At 28.7% G+C, this 18196-nt stretch overlaps 1 protein-coding gene across 4 annotated transcripts in view; it reads right to left on the bottom strand.

The window, feature by feature from the left end:
* LOC117174566 (inositol-trisphosphate 3-kinase B) overlaps nucleotides 1-18196 on the bottom strand; it is a 157529-nt gene that overhangs the window by 45823 nt on the left and 93510 nt on the right. Inside the window, exon 1 of one of the 4 annotated variants that reach the window (XM_033363791.1) lies at nucleotides 2067-2704. The exons of the other annotated variants lie outside the window; for them this stretch is intronic. Coding sequence (XP_033219682.1) covers nucleotides 2067-2432 — 366 coding nt within the window. The 5' untranslated portion in view covers nucleotides 2433-2704. Of the gene's footprint in view, nucleotides 1-2066; nucleotides 2705-18196 lie in introns of those variants that run through there. 4 annotated transcript variants of the gene reach the window in all.

Raw genomic sequence — 18196 nt, 5'->3', positions numbered from 1 at the left:
CCCCCCCCCTCCCTACCCAACAGATTAATTTCCAAAAAGTTCATTTAATCATGCAGTTTAATTTTCGAATAAAAACCAAACATTCGATAGTCAAATTCTCGGTTAATACAATAAATATTCAACTACAAAAACACGAATTTTAAGCTTTCAACCAAGTGGTTGAATTTTCGCCCAATAAAGATGAATTTTCAACCAAACAAATGAATTTTTGACAAAGTACATCAACTTTCAATTAAGCAGTTTATTTTTTAACAAATAAAGATGAATTATAAACAAGGAAGATTAATAATCTACAGGGAAAAACGAATTTCCAACCAAATATTTGAATTTTCTAGTCAAAAATGACGATTTTTCTAAATTAAAAATGGTTTCGAAATCTTTTTAAAAATGTTATTAAAATTAATTATTAATAACAAAAAATGATTTCAAATTTTCCACGAATCTTATCATTTTTTATTATCTTGAAACTTTCAAAATCTTTAAAAAGCTTCAAAATTTTATTTCGAAAACTTCAAAAATCTAAAAAAGAAATTTTTAAATACCTTTAAATCTTCCACATTTTTTGTTTGAAAATGTTGGCAACCTTCAGCAATATTTTGAACTTTTTAAAAATATTATCTTAAAATAATGAATCAAAATAAAAAAAAAGTTATTTTAAATTTTCCTAAGAATATTAAAAAAAAATTCTAGTTACCTTGAAATCATTTAAGATTTGAAACTCTTATAATTCGTCATTGTTTAAGCCTTAAAAACTGCATTTTAAAATTCTTTAAGTTGAAAGTGTACACTTAAAGACGACGATCAATGTAATGAAAAATTCTTAACGTAAAAGATTTTAGAATTACGTATTGCAAAAATAAAAAAGTGATAAAAAACAGTTATAATATGAATTTCAAAAGTTCCGAATAATAAAATTCGAGACAGAAAACTGCCGAATTGGAAAATATCCGAAACTTTCAAAGCAGTCAAACTTCCCGCACTAGAAAATTCCTAAAAATAATCAAATAAACATAAAAATATCAATAATTGAAAGAGAATCAACGCAAGTTTTTTTGTAAATGTGCATAGTAATTTTTTTAAATTATTGCTCTTATAATAAAAATCTTTTTCTTGTATTGTTTTTTTTTGCATGGATAAGTTTTTTTTCAATTAGCGTTACTTCAAATTCAAACAATAATTTAAAAAATACATTGAACAGTAAAAAAAATGTTGTCAAATTATTTCATCATTGCATTTTTAATGAATACATTTTTTTTAAACAATATTTTTATTGGTTAATTTCGATATTTTTCTAGTGTCAATTTTTTGTCAAGAATTTTATTATTCTGGGATTTTTTAATTCGGTATATTAATAACTGTCGGGAATTTTATTATTCGAGAATTTTCCAAGTCAGGACTTTTTTATTATTGAAAATGAATGAATCGTTTTTTAAAATGAATTATTATTCAATTTTTCCTAGTTCAACTACAATTTGAGTTGAAAAATCGTTCATTAATTTATATGTACAGGTAATCGACTCAAAACGTTTTATATTAAAGACTTACAATTTCAAACGCTTTTTTTGATATTTTAAGTCTTAAAAACTGCATTATAAATTCTTCAAATTCAAGATGCACGCTTAAAAATGAAGACCTATATAATAAAAAATCGGAATGCAAACAATTTTGGAATTACGTATTGCGGACTGAATGATTTCGCAATTGAAAAAGTTAACAGTTGAACTTTACATTTAAAAAAAAAGTTAAAATCTAACTTACTTTAGTCAGTTAAGTGTTAATGACGCATATATGCGCAGAAAAAATCCGTGACAAAACTGGTAATGACGCATACATGCGCACTTTGAATAACTCCAACAAAACTCAGTGTATTTTTATAAAACTTGGTAGACCCTAGTTTTTTTGGTCGCTGATAACGAATCTAAATTGACTTGCTGTACCAGTTTTGGAATACAACAATTTGTGACAACATTTCAAGTGATTGAATAGATTATTCTTCTAAAAATGTGCAAAATTCCCGGTTACCCAAATTCCCGAAAAATCAGATTCGTTGTAAAGGTATTAATTACCTTTTTTCTCCCAATCGCCAGTGGATTTTGTTGATATCTGTCGGCGATGCCCAGAAGACAATCATCACACCTGCAATATCTGCTCGAGGAGGAAGAGTCGTTGGAGAGGATAGAGCTGAAGGTACTCGCACTGGTCTGACTGTCCATTGAGTCAGTTCTGAGCAAAAGTGTCTTCTTCTTGGAGAGGAGGTGAAACTCGCCGTGGCAATTTCCCTCGTGATCATCGGAAACTGTGTGCCTCTCCATCTTCGCCAGGAGGAGCTGCTCCATCAGATTGAGACTCGGGGAAGTCGGCGACGTCGGACAGGAACAGGGCGCCACCTTCGTGCATCGAGAACTGCCTTCTTCTTTATCCTCGGTCTCCATCCTCACTTATGAATTATTATCACTTATCACCTCCGCTGAGAGGAGAGGCTTCCTGGTACTCGAAATCACCAGATTTCTCGGCCACACTCAACACGTTCCGGAGACACGCGTCAACGCTGCAGGATTCCTCTCGGTTGCCTCGACATTGTTTGTTTCCGATTATGCAATTGTCGCAGTTGTACGCCGTGCATTATGCATCAGCTAGGTTCGTTCACAAAACAATTGTTCAAACTTTCAGTGATGCAGTCCTTTCAGTAGTAGTTTTTAAGCTTTAGTTTGAATTAAGTTGAAATTAAGTTTTGATTTTCAGTAGTAGGTTTTCATTTATAATTGTATTCGGAACTTGTTATTATAGATTATTATTGTTAAATAAGAAATTCAAAAATAAAATTCAAATATTTCCTAATTACTTATGCAGGTTTTTTGCTTTGTAAAATCAAGTTTTTATGGTAATGAGGATTGACTGTTGTGAAAATATTAATCAGACCTTTGAAAAATCTCGAAAAAGAAGAAATCTCACACAATATCCAATACTGCAAAATTCCAGACACTAGTGAAAAAAATTCTCTTTAGCTCCCTTGGGGTGCTAAAAAAATGCTGAAGAGCATTTTTTGCATAATTTCAAATCAATATTAAAAAAAATTGATTATTGATCAAATAGACAACAAAATTAACATCAAAATTATAATTAGGTTCATCCACACACATTTTTAAATTTGCTAATATAAATTGTTCGGGAATTTTATTATTCGAGGATTTTCCAAGTCGGGATTTTTATAATTCGGCATTTTTCTAATATCGGAAATTTTCTATTTCAAATATTTTGTTTTTCGGGAATTTTACAGTGTCAGATGTCTAGCAGTGATTGGCGAAGCTAGAGAGCATTTTTCTCCCATCTTTAAATAAATATTCAAAAACATTGATTACAGACCATGTACACAAAAAAATCAAAATTATAAAAAATATTATTTCATTAAAATACTTCATTTTTGTATTTTTCATTAATAAATAATGCAAATACATTGGAAAATTCCCTAATAATAAAATTTCAGAATAATAAAATTCCCGAACAATGTATAATATTACCGAATTGGAGATTTCCCGAATTATGAAATTCTCGGCAGTTTATAATGTTACCGAATTTGAAAATTCCTGACAGAAAATTGCTGAATTATAAAATATCCAAACTAGAAAATACAAAAATTTAATCATATTTATAAAATTAATTAAATTATTAATTTACAAGATTGAGGAGAAACCGGCACTCTGAGAACGGCAATAAGATCAAAAGAGCGGTATCCAAGTTCATTAAATTTTTGTCAGAGGAAATTTGTAAACACAATACTGACAAGACAATTTGTGCAAAAATCGATTTTGGAACACTAAAGTTTAAATATACAGTGAAATTCTGAGACTGGGCCGGTTTTGGGGCTAGGGGAAGTGGGGAATTATCCAGATAGAGAATCGTGTCGTAGAAAACGCTTTTGTTTGTTCACGCCTGAGCGATCGTCGCTCACCCCGCGCAGCTCCCTTTACTCCTACTTGCGGCGCGGCGACAATTCTCGGAAGAATTATATCCAGGGGCCCTATCTCAGAGTTGCACTGTACTGTGAATAAAAAATTCATAATATATTTTAGCCTTTTGTTCAAACATAACTTTTTTCATAAATTGTCTTGTCAAAATATCTTGTTTACAAATTTCCTCTAAAAAATATTATAATTACATGCCTTACAGTCCCTATGGGATAAAATATAGGTACCAAAGGGTACTTTTTGTCACGCTCATAGGGTACTTTCTTCGCGATCAAAGGGTAAGAAATTCAGGATAAATTCAGAAGATTTTGGTACAATTCAATTTACATTTAAAAGAATTCAAATGAATTGGAAAAAATGTTAAAAAATCAAAAAAATTCCACTGATTTCCCCAAAGCTGGAATAAATTTAGAGGTATTTATTATAAAAAGAAGAATTCTATGAAATTCATAACAATTCTAGGTGAATAACAAAAAAAATTAACTGAATTTAAAACAATTTGAAAATATGAAAGAACTTAATTGAACTCAGTAACTTTGAAATAAGCTTAGAAAAATTAAAGGGAATTTAAAGAATCTGAAGAAATGCTTAAGAATTCAAGGTGAGGTTAAAAGCTTTAAAAAATTAAAAACAAATTCATTGAATTAAGTAAAGTTGAGTGAATTTAGAAGGATTCAAGTAAATTAAAAAAATTCAAGAAACTTCCAAAGATTTTAATAGAATTCAGGGTGAATTCCAAGAACAATTTCAAATCTCTTAAAATCTTTGAAAACCTACTAGTTTCTAACACAAGAAGTAAGTAATGATTACAACATAATTCAAGATGAATTCAAAAGAACTCAGGTGAATTGGAACAATTTTAAGAATCGAAAAAAAAATTTGATTGATTACAATAAATTTTTAATGAATTTAGAGAAATTTAAAAGAAATGAGAAGAATTCTATGAAATTAATTAAAAAAAAAAACAACCTGAATTTAAAAAGCACTCAAGTGAATTGAAAACAATGAAAAAATATGAAAAAATTAATTGAATTGGGTAGAATTCTCGAAATCTTTGAAACGCTACGAAATCCATTATGCCTGGTGAAAAATTCTTTGAAATCCATTAAAATATTAAAATCCTTTAAGATGATTAAAACCCCTGAAAATTGTTTAAATATCTTAAAAATGCCTTGGAATATTTTAAAACACCCTAAAATATTTCAGTCTTTGAATTACTTCAAACTACTTAAATAAATAAAAAATGTTTGGGAATCTTGTAATATTTCCTAAAGTATTTGGAATGCTTTGAAATCTTTCGAAACCCTTTGAAACTTTTTAAAGCTCTTGAAAACGCCTGAGAATCTTTTACAACACTGTCAAGTATTTTAAATGCTTTCAAATCACATTAAATTACTGTAATCCATAAAAAATTTCTTTTTAATCTTTTAAAATAATACAAATTATTTAAAATCCTTTATATTCCTTTGAAATTTTGTAAAGTTCTTGAAAATGCTAAGGAATTTGAAAAAAATACGTTAAAATATTTCAAATCCTTTAATCATTTTATCAATTGATACTAAGGATAATTAAATTAAAACTTTTAAAAATAAATCCACTAAATTAAGTAGATGCGAGCAAAATTATAGAAATTCAAGTAAATTAAAAACTTCCAGTGAATTCATAAAATTCAAGAGAATTCGAAACATTTCAGGGTAAATTCAAAATCTCTTCAAACCTTTAAAACCTTTCAAAATACCTCACTTCTAATAAATAAATTCTGTAAAATTTACTGAAATATTATGAAATTCCATAATATTCTATGATAATATTTTTTGAAATCATGGAAAATGTATTAAAATATAGATTGAGAATTGTAAAATCCCTTGAAATCATTCAAATCCTTGGAAATCTTTTAACATATTTTCAAGTCTCATACGTCCTGTAAAATCGTTCCAAATATTTTAGAAATTATAGAAAATTCTTTATCCTATAATATTTCAAAAGCTTTAAAATCACTTCAAATTAATGAAATTAATTTTTTTAATTCCCTAAAATCTTAAAAAATGATTGAAATCTATTTAAAATTTCTCGAAACCTTCATACATACCCAGAAATATTTAAAAGAATTCAAGATAATTCAAAAATAGGTACCGACTTGAAATGAATAGTGATTAACCCACGACTTCATTTATTAAACGAAAATTGACCAATCCGCTCTTTTTTTATTTGAAAAAATGACCAAATCTTAAAAATAGGGTACTTTAGGGACCCTAACTGAATATAGGGTACAATAGGGAATATAGGGACCAATCTATGAGGCCTGAAATTAAAATTATATTAGATACAATTAACTTTTTTTATAAATTAAAAAAAATTAGTTGTTTATATTCGGGAATTTTATAGTTCGGATATTTTAAAATTCGGCAATTTTCTGTCGCAAATTTTAATATTCGGAAACTTTCAAAATTAGGATTGTTATTTTTGGGCATTTCATAATTTGAGGAATGTTTTATTTCAAACATTTTCTTTTTCGGGAATTTTGTAATGTTCGGACTTGTATTTTAAGGATTCTTCAGTCATCCATTTAATTTTTTCAATTTGAAAGAATTTTTAAATCATAACGTTCAAAATTGTGTGGATCATGATACAAATCTAATAAGAAATCATGATACAAATCTAATAATAATTATTAAAAATGAATCCCTTCTAAATGTTGCACATTAAATAATTATAAATTAAATGATTAAAAATGGGATATTTTGAGTTTCAAAATCTCAATATAGTGAAACTCTTCAATAGCCCTCCCTTCTATAGCCCTTCCAAGAATTGAGGCTGCGCCGCATGTAGATGTAACAGGAGCTGCGCGGGGTGCGCGGGATATGCGGCTGTCACTCAGACGAGCACTCAAGCATGAACAAACAAAAGCGGAGCGCGCTATAATGAGTTAGTTCCCACCCACCGTCAGCCCCAAAATTCGCGCTATAGAAGAGTTTCACTGTAGTTGAAAAATTTGACGTTTAAAGCCTTCAATATAAAAAATATTAAAATTAAAAGCCTTGTAATACTTAAATGATTATTTTCAATTAAATTCTTCGAAAATATATGAGTTTATTTCGCATTGGAAGGATTAATTTGGAATAGAAATTAGAAAGCTTTTAAATAATAATAATTATTACATTGGAAAATAAACCATTTTTTAATTCGAAATTACAAATCTTAAAATTGTGCAATGTGCACAATTTTAAGTTGAAACTTCAATTTAAAATATTTAATTATGAATAAACTTGGTTTGCAAATTTTCTATTGGACATTTAATTTTATAATTCTTGAATTAAAATTTTTAAACGCTTCAAATTTAGAATTATTCCGCATTCTGTTTGTCAGTATGGAACATTTTCAAATTGAAAATAATTCATCTTAAACTTAAAAAATCTAAAAGTATCTAAATTGTACTAAAGCCTTATTTTGAATTTGTTAATTAAGATTGAGAGGTGACAGTACAGAACAATATAAACAACTTTTTTTGGAAATAGGTTTATTGCATACAACACTTTAAAAAAATCATTGTATAGTACTTTAGTGTAGTAATATGTATTACTTTTCTTCTGATGACGGTATATTTTTAAATTACTTTCGTTTATTGAAAAAAAATTCTTTTTATAATTTTTTCACCAAAAAATCTAGTAGCTCAGTGCGATACCGTTACACTAAATGTTGATTTTTTCGGATAAAATAATTTGTTCGTCTCGAACATTTATTATTCTTAATCACATTTGTTTGGGTTTAGATCAGCAACACGCTATCACGGATGTGGACTTTCGTCTTATCTATAAAGGGTCATTTCAATTTAACAGAATGTTTTTTCGCTGTCCTCAAAAATTAAGATTTTGTTGGTTATCTAGTTCTGTACTGCCACCCTTCATTGAAAATGTTTTAATTAGAAAAGTGTTGAAATTCGCAAGAGCCTAACAAGATTAAAAAGACATCAATTTGGAATCACCCAAAGTTGAAAATATTGGAAATTAAAAGATTAAGCTTTTAAACTGAAACTGCAGCATCTAAATTTTCATTATTCATTCACTTCTAAAATTCGAAATACATTTTTTTAAATACTAGAGTTACAGTTATTTGAAATAAAAATAAATTAAAAATTTGAGAGCACAATGTGGACTTTAAATACGCTATATCTCAGAATAATAAGAGAAAACTAGAACACATGAAATGCAATTCCTAAGGAATTTTGGGATTTTGTCGAGATTATATTTCATCATAAAAGAATGTTTGCAGAATCTTGCATCTTGACAGAACTCTTGCTTTAAAAGTTGCAGTTCTTGTGTTCTCTCAGTCGACAAATCGTGAGAAGTATTTCACTGATGCACCGACATTCTTGCCTCCTCTTCTGAATTACATTCTTTATTATATCCGTTGCGTGTTTATCATTGTCAACTAAATTTAATTCTCGAGATTAATTTCACCTCCAAGTAAGTCCACAAATTTCATGAAGCACTTCACTTTCAATTAAGAAAACTAATACACTCATGGCAATGCACACAATTTATTATTGCTTTCATTTTTAAATCACAAATTTAATTAAAAAATTGTACCTGCTTCATCATTTAAATTTGTTGACGCCTATTTTGTTTTAATTTAAATTTACTGAAGAATCAGAATTTCTCCTTGTCAATGAACTCGTTTATTTTCTACTAATTCGGCGAAAAAATTCAACTATTTGACGACTGACGTCTTTCAGAGACATTCAAAAATCTTGGGAGTGATTTATTTCCTAATAGAAAAGAGAACTCATCTTGTCTCAAAGAACCAACATCTACTAATAGTGGCTTTCTACATTCGCTTATGCGAGTTGGTGCCCCCTTCCCCTAAAAAAACAAAATTTACCATAATTGCAGCTTGGCAGGGAGTGCCTACTTCTTTCTCAGCACGAAACAACTGTAAAGCTTATCTTTTTCTCTTTGCTCACGTCATGAATCTCGAACCGCGATGTTTACTTTGTAGAGAAAGAAATACAAGGTAAGAATCGCCGTTCAGTTTTTTTCCTCTTGCGTTATTTTGATTAATGGTCTCAGACAGAGAATGAGTACTTATCTATTTACATATTTTATCAATGTTTGGACATCTGATTTACTTTTCCCTATAGCCTACCGTCAAAGTGTCAAAGAGTTATCAGTCCACTTTTATTCAAGATGGAAACAATAATTCGGACATCAAGAGGAAATTTTGGAAGGGGAAGTAGGGAGAGAGAAGATAAATGAGAGAGAGGGGCATTGAGGATAAGTTTAGAGGGGAAAATGATGTGAGGGGAAGTAGGATAAATGTGGGAAGTGGTAGGTGGAGAAGTGAGGGTAAGGTAGTAGTATAAGTGTGGGAAATTAGGTGTTGGGAAAGTGAGGGGAGAGGAAGTCAAATACGAATGGATGTGATCGAAAATGAAGGGAAGTGGATGGAAAGGAGGGTAGGAGAAGTGTGTGTAAGAGAAAGTGAGTGGAAGTCTGGATAAGAGAAGTAAGCGAAGAATGACCAGGATGAGAGAATCGGGAATTGGGATAAATAATGAAGTGAGGGAAAATGAGGGGAGTGGAGTGTACAGGGAGTGAGGAGAAATGAGGGTAAGGGAAGTAGGAGAAATGAGGGAGGGGAATTGGAAATCGGAGGTGTAGTGAGAGGAAAATAGAGCTAAATGGGGGAGGGGGAGTGGGGTAAGTGGGCAAAATGGAAAGTTGGGTGTATGGGAAGTGAGGTGAAATGAATATAGGGAAAGTAGGAAGAGATGCGAGGGGTGAAAAGTGAAGGGAGAGTAAGTATTTAAATGCAGGAGGAGCAGGGAAGGGAAAGTACAGGAGGAGGGAATTGGAACGACTTGATTAGCGTCTTAATAGTCTACAAACCCCTTTTTTGTCGGCATACGCGACTACATTTACTTTTTCTCAAATAAAATTCAGACATCATTGAGGATAATTAAAATTTGTAGCAGGATGTTGCTCATTAGGGTGGTGCAAATGTATACCTGTAAAAATACGACTTTTGAACGAAACTCCCAATTTTTTAAAAAATCAATTAACATTTAGCCAGCGACCCAGAGCTTTTGAAACTAACATGTGATTTTGACAGAAGAAAAGCTCGCTTTAAAAAAATTGAAAAAAATAAGTACTTGTTATTATAACATTTTGTAAATTAAATTTTAGTTACCTCTTAAGGAATGTTCATGGAATATTTTCCACACAATTACTTTTTTACTTTACCCCCCCCCCCCTGATCCCCTTGTATTGTGTCCAGAAGAACCCCAAAAAATACAAAACAGCAGTTTTGTGAAGAATTTATGTTAGTGACGAATTTTTTGGTACTTTTTCAACATAAATTATTTTTAGTCGATAAGCGACAAGTTTCCAAGTATTTTTGAACTAACTTTGAATAGTTTAAACAATTTTTTCCCCGTAAATCGTGAAAAGTTTTTATTTTTTGGGATAAATAATACAGCTGATGAATTTCAAGATCAATATTGTTTGCTCAACATATTTGTTATCCGCGGGCATGCACGCGGCACTAGTAATTATTTAAACAACTTTCATTTGCTTAAACCATTTTTACTCCTTGTATAAATCTTCAAAAATGACTACTTTCTGAAATTAATAACGCCGTTAATGACTGCTAAGAGCGATATTTTTTGTAAAAGAGAGTTTACAATTATTTAAACAATTTGCATTTCTTTAAACGATTTTTTCCACTGGTGAATCATGAAAAGTTACTATTTTTTAAATTAATGACGCAGATAATGAATATTAAGAGTGATATTTATTGTGGAAGACAGTTTGCAATTATATTAACAAATAATAATCAAATAATAATGGAAAGATGTAGAAAATTTTAGTTTTTTCGAGAAAAAAAATTTACAATTTATTTCAGTTACTTTATGGATCATTATTTTTAGTTCGATTTCGTTTAGATGAGAAAATACTGATCAAGAAGCGAAATAGTGTAAAAGATTTTTAAAAAAACTAGAATTTTTTCCATCTTTCATATGAAAAGGAGTAAATGATTTTATTGTTTAAATCATTTAACTGTGTCGTTAATTTGAGAAAAATAGCTTTTCACGATTTACATGAAGAAAAAATGGTAAAAAAAAAGGAAAATTGTTTAAATAATTTCATAATATCCTTAAAAAACAATTAATTTGAACACTCGTTAATTGTGTCGTAATTTTAAGAAAATACTAACTTTCTATGATTTTGTAGAAAAAATTAAACAAATAGAAATTGTTTAAACAATTGAAAAATATGTTAAGCAAACAACACTACTCTTGACATTGATCAACTGTATTATTTATCTCCAAAAAAATATGTTACGATTGACTGGGAATAAAATTTTTTGAAACAAATAATAATTTTAAAAAATTAAATTTTCGAAAATATTTCTAAACTTTATCACTCAAACAAATAAAAACAATTAAAATTTAAAAAATTAGAAAAAGTACCGCCACTAACATAAATTTTACATAAAATTGCTATTTTTTATTTTTTGGACATTTTCCGGCCACAATACGAGGGGGTCCGGGGCGTCCAAATTAAAATTTATTGGTTGAAAATTATTCCATGAACATTTCTTGAAAGGTGACTGAACTTTGATTTATGAAAAGTAATAACAAATACTTATTTTTTGCATTTTTTCGAGAACCTAGCTTTTTCTATTAAAAGCCTGAAAATAGTTACTAAAGCCCGGGGAACGGGTTAATGTTGACCAATTTAAAAACAAAAAAATATAAAATTTCTTTTTCCGGAAAACGAACAATTTAGGGGGATCGATCACATGTGATTTTGAACCAAAATAGTCCTGAAGGCTCAGAAAAAATTTCCTGGCATAGTCGGGTTTTCAATCATATTTTCCTGACTAATTTAAATGTAAAATTCAAGCCTTAGAAACTGAATCATGCATAATTTAAAGCATTAAAAAAATAATCTCCAAATTCAAAAGTCCAGTGTGGGATAATTCTAAATTTTAGGCGTTCAAAATAAAAAATTTAACAATTTTAAAATTAAACGTTCTATATGTAGAATTTTAAAACAAATGAAAAGTCGCAAGGTGTGAAATAAGTTACCTTTAAAATTTAGATAAATTCAAATTCGAAGTATTAAAATTTGACAATCTCCACATGAACAAAATTATTAATTATACAAGAATTACAATTACAATTTTTATTTGCGGCCTTGCAAACAGTAAATTTTCAAATCAAGTTTATTTACAATTAAAACTATTGAAATGAAAAAATTTCACATTCAGAGCATTCACAATTCCACAGATTAAAAAATAGAGACTAAAAATTATTCAAATTTTAAGACTCAATTTAAAATATATTACACACTACAATTTAAAACTTTTTAAATTCGACCCATAATTTTTTTAATTTCCCAATCTAAAAATTGTTCTAATTTCAAAAGTCCAATTTCTAAAATAATAAAATAAAATTACTGATAACTGGAGCCGACACATTTCATTTCTAATCTTGCGAATTAAGCAATTAAAAACTTAAAGGCTTAACAAATCAAATTTTTAAATTAAAGTCTTTAAAACTTTATAGAATATCCCCAAGAACTAAGAGTTAAAAAAATTAAATGCCACTTTTTGATTCTTTCCCGATCATTTCCAAACAAAGATTAAATCTTCTTAAAGAGAAATTCAGTTTTAATTAACCTTAAAAAAATTCACTTTTTTATATTAAATAAGATTGTAACCTTCTGACTGAGGTAAATCGCCACTATAAAGAAGAAAAAATATTTTTTAAAAATGTCTTCAAGGATTTCAAGCAATTACAAAACTGTAATTGTATTCAAGTATACAAAGTCATGCATAGTTTCCGTTAATTAAGAAACACCTTAAGTTATTTGAAAACAATTCCAGTAATTCTACAAGCATTTAAAAGCAATTACAAATACTCGCGTACAAAGTCAACAGAATTTAATGGTCCGGTGGCATTTAATTTCATTCAACTTTTTTTTTTTTAGTCTACCTTGTATCAATTTGGGTTTTATAAGACGAGATTTAATGCCTTCGCAGCCACTTAAAACCACGCTCAAAAACGCCTCTGATCGTTAAAACGTGATCGAAAATTTATAGAGGGCAATTAAAAAAACGCGTGTACACGCCATTGGTTTTTACAGTTGTCGGCGATTACATAGAGGATATTTAAGTGGAATATCTTCCTGGTCCCTAGCGTCAAATTCGGGCAATGTAGTGAAGATGGTATTAATGCGATATATAAATGTATGTACAAACGGAAAAAGAAAACAGAAAAAAAAACTATCGGAGGCCGTAAAATGCAATGCACTTCTACCAGTGTGCCGAAAAAGGGCACACGGCTCTTCCAACCAGGACATTATACATTTTAAATTTCTCCATGTCACGGCTTTGGGATCGTAATGGCACGTAAATGAGCGCCGTGTGTAAAATGCTCACCCAAGGTACACCCTGTTTGTATCGATGATGCATTCCGAATTTGTTATCCGATTTCTTTACATGGGAAATAAATTTTTATGGTTCCATTTCATATTTTAAAGAGAAGCGGGACATTTAAAAAAAAAATCATGACTTAGTACTCGTTATTCAAAAATGCTCTCAAAATAGGGAAAGGAGGGTGATTGTTCATGAAAATAGGGGAATAAATTCTTTTAAATAAAATTAATGTAGATTCATCAAAATAGTTGAATTTTCTACCAAAAGAGGAGACTTCTCAACAAAAGATAAGAGTTTTTAAGGTAACAAGTCGAATGATTTAGAAGACTGTTCACTTTCAAACCCAAAAGGATACATTTTTAACAAAAAAGTTTATTTTTAACCGACAGATTTCAATTTTAAGTCAAAAACAGTTGAGTTAAACCAAAAAGGCAAATTATTTACAAATCAGTTGGATGCTCAACCTAGCAAATATTAATATTAAAAAAAAAGTTTATTTTCAACCAAATACTTGATCTTTTAAGTAAATAGTTCAAATGTCAACTGAAAAATTGAATTTTTAACTAAGAACATTAATCTTCTACCATAAAAGATGAATTTTCAACTGAAAAATATAAATTTATGGTTTAAAAACTGAATAGTTAAAAAGCTTAATTTTCAAAAAAAATAATTAATAATTTTAAACAAAAGAGAGAACATTTTTTAGTCCAGAAAGAACAAAAGTGGTAGACTTTTTAACAAAATTGTTTATTTTTCAACAAAATAATGAAATTTTCAACCAAATAGTAAAATTTTAAACCAAAAGAGATGAATTCTGAATCAAAAATATAATAGTAGAATATTCAATAAAAAAAAAGAATTTTTAACCGAAAATACGATTGTTTCCAACAACAAAAAATTGAAAAAAAAATGAAAAGAAGGGGATATCTTTTGAAAACATGAGGAAAAAGAGGAATTAAAAAAAGGGAGAAATATAAAAGAAAAAAAAAACGTAAACCGTAAATACAAAAAATTCGCCATATTTCGTATAGGACCAAATTTTCAAAATTCGAAAACTTTAGATACCTCGCTATTAGCAATTTTTTACTTCAGCAAAATTACCACAACTTATTTTTATTAGAAATGGGAAAATAATCCAAAGTTTTTAAAAATAGCAATTTAACGCAAGTTAAATTTTTTATTCATACAATTCAGAAAAAAAGAGAACATTAATTTTTCATTTTTGACCGAAGTCGCTCCTATTTTTAGTTTTTTTAAGTTGTTAAAATAAAAAAATGGTCAAAACTTCATAAACTAAAATTTTAAGATCTTAATTTAAACGAAGGACACGCTATTTATAAATTAAATTGCTTAGTTTATTTTGAAGAGGTTTATTAAAATTTCTAAGTTTTTATTTTTGTTTGTAGAAAAATATTTTTTCAAAAATATCTGTTTCTAAATTGAAAAAAGACTGTTTTAATTCTCACGATTCAAATTAAAACAAAGCTTCATTTTGAACCCTAAAATTTTAATATTTTCTTTTGAAATTGAAAATAGATCAATTTCGAAATACTTGGATTCGAAATATCAAAACGTTGAATTTCTTAATTCTGATGTCTTGAATATCTATAATTATTTGATTAAAATAAAATTATAAAAAATAAATAATTTAAGTTCATGAAATTCCAAATAAACAAAATTCATCAATTAATTCAGAAAAAAATGTGTCCAGTAACTGATATCCTTTAGCAGTCTAACTTAAAAACTACGATAACTGCATTTTTTAGTTACCCCTAATTTTTCTTTGAAACCTATTTTAGATGGTTCACTATATCTCACGACTGTATTCCTCTTTGACACTTTTTAAAAATGTTATTGTTTACATTTAAGAATCAGAACAATTTCGCAGGATCAACTTTGTTCTTAATTTCCAAATTATTTTAGTATGTTTTTAAATGTAAATAAATTTTCTGTCCAAGATTTCAACCGATCGATTAGGGTTTGTACTCATACGCTACCGCAGAACATACTGACTCTCATCGGACAATGGAACATGATCGAGACCTGGAAACAGGCATAAGTGCCTCGGCGTGACGTGGGTTCATTTTATTTTACCTTTCTTTGTGTAGATCCACAATCGACATTCTACTCCCTACATTCGAAAATATTTTATTTCAAGGATTCTGAATATCTTGAGTGAAAGAATTCGTTTAAAAAATTTTTTTTATTTAAACCGAAAGTCTGAGCTTATCCAAAAAAGATCCGGCATGAGTGATTTACAGATATTTTGCGAAATATCTTTTCAATTTGTTTTTAATTATTAACTACCAGGGTGGTCACTCAAATGTCAGAAAAAAATCTGATCATTTATCCGGTTGTCTGAATTTTCAACCATTTTTCCGGCCATTCAAAATTTAAAATTAATCTGAGCAATTGTAAAGAAATATGGAGCTGTTCATGAATATTTTTTACTCAACGTCGAGCCTTAATAAAATTATATTAAGAAAAGAAAATGCATTAATAACTAGTAAGTCTCACAAACGTATAATTTTTGTTTTATTTAATAATTTTGTTGGTTGATAGTTCGTCTTGTGCTTAAAAATGTTATTAGTTTGTAGAAAAATTGACAATTATGTTAAAAAGTTATTATTTTCTTGAAAATTCAACTATTTTGTTTACAAATTCGCCTTTATGATTTGAAAATTCAATTGGCTAGTAGAAAATTAGTCTTTCTGAAATAAAAATTCCACATGTTGGTGAATTTTGGTTTCTCTATTGCGTTAAAAATAAAAATATTTTTTGGTGGAAACATCAACTATTACATTTTTCTTTGAGAGTTCATATTTTTTGGTTAAAAATTCAACTACTTAATTGAAAGTGAAACTACTTTGTTCAAAAAACTTGTTTAGGTTGAAAAATTTCTTTAACTGAAAATGTATCTTGCCATGTTCTGTGGTTAAACATCAATCCTCTTGGTGAAAAAATCGTATTTTCGGTTTAAAATTCAGAATTTATATTTTTGTCTGAAAATTGAACTAATTAGTTGTAAGTGAAATTACTTTGTTAAGAATTATTTTGTTGTTGTTGATGATTCATTATTTTAGTTGAAAACCCTTTCTTTTTGTTTCAAATTTTGTTTTGTTTTGTTGGTGACAAATTATTTCTTTAACTGATAATTTAATTATTTCATGTTTTGTGGTCGAATATTAATGTTCTCCGTTAAAACTTCATCTTTTTGATTGAACATTCATTCTTCTTGGTTGAAAATAGTCTATTTGGAAGAAAATTAATTTTTTTGTTTGAAAATTCAAGACTTTAGTTGACAGTTCATCCCATTTGATTGAATCCAACTGTTTTTGGTTTAAAATTAAAACCTTTTTTGATTGACAATTCAACTACTTAGTTGAGAAAGAAACTAATTTGATAACAAAAATTTCTGTTTGAAAAATTATTTATTTTACTGAAAATTTAACTATTCCATATTTTGAGAGGTAGAATTTTACTATTCTTAGTGAAACATTCTTCTGTTTGGCTGAAGATTCATTTTTTTGGTTGAATATTCAATTTTTTTGTTTGAAAATCGGTTTCTTAAAATTGAAAATAATTTTTTTATCTGAAGCTTTAACTAATTAATTTAAAATTCAAAATATAAAGTTCAAATTTAAAGTTCAAAATTTTATCTTTTTTAGTTGAAAATTCATCTTTTTGGATAAAAACTTAACTGTTTTGTTGAGCACTATTTTATTCGGTTGCAAATTAATTTTATAAACACAAAATTTAACTATTCAATTTTAAGTTGAAAATTGATGCTGTTTAGTTGAAAATACAACTACTTGGTTCAAAATTTATGTCTTGCATTGAAAATTTGTCTTTTCTGGTAAAACCTGAAATTTTTCAACCTAAAATTAACCTTTTTTGCTCAAACTTCATGCACTTTGTGGAAAATTCATCTTTTTCCGTTAAAAGTAAACCTGCTTGGTTGAAAATTTACCTAAATATTTTGTTAAAAATACAATACCTTTAAGTTGCAATATATATGTAGATTGTAGTAAAAAAATTTCTTACGCGATATCTTTCAATTTGTATGTGTGTTGTCACTAAAAGTCTTTAAGATAAAAGAAACGAACATTTTGTTTGGATTAACATTCCAAATATCATAGGTGTAAGGTTTTTTGAATGCCTGAAAGAAAAACTTATAACGGTCAGAGAAAATGGAAAATAGGTCAGGGAAAAGTCAGAGAATTTCTAAAGAAGGATTTTGTAGCAACCCTGCTATAATTATTTAATTTTCAATAATTATGGGGAAAGAATAATTCTACTAGGAGACATGAACGGTTGGGTGGGCATCCAAAATCAGGATACAGAAAGAGTATTAGGTCATTTTGGGGATCCAAGAACAAACTATAACGGAGATAAATTAGTTGGTCTATGCTTAGAAAGGGGTCTGTTTATTACAAATACTTGGTTTAGGCATAAAATGATCCACATGTACACCTGGTCTAAAGGAAATAGCCGCAGTATAATCGACTTTGTTGTTGCGGATGAAAGACTTAGAGAGTTAGACAAAGATACAAGGGTCTTGAGGGGTCCTGAATGCAATACTGATCATTACCTTCTGATCTCAAAAATTAACTTAGGTCGGGGTTGGAGAAAAAAGACACCCAAGAAAGCAAAACAAACGCGAATCAAAATTGAGAACCTACAGAAATCGGATGCGCGCATAGATTTCCAAAATAAGATAATCGAAAGCATAGATAGGGCAACATGGGAGAACCGTATAAGAAACAAAGATTTAGAGGGCGCCTGGACAA

This window comes from Belonocnema kinseyi, chromosome 6 (assembly GCF_010883055.1).
Source record: "Belonocnema kinseyi isolate 2016_QV_RU_SX_M_011 chromosome 6, B_treatae_v1, whole genome shotgun sequence".
NCBI lineage: Eukaryota > Metazoa > Arthropoda > Insecta > Hymenoptera > Cynipidae > Belonocnema > Belonocnema kinseyi.
The sequence above is the reverse complement of the archived record's forward strand: the minus strand, read 5'-3'. Positions and strand labels throughout refer to the sequence as shown.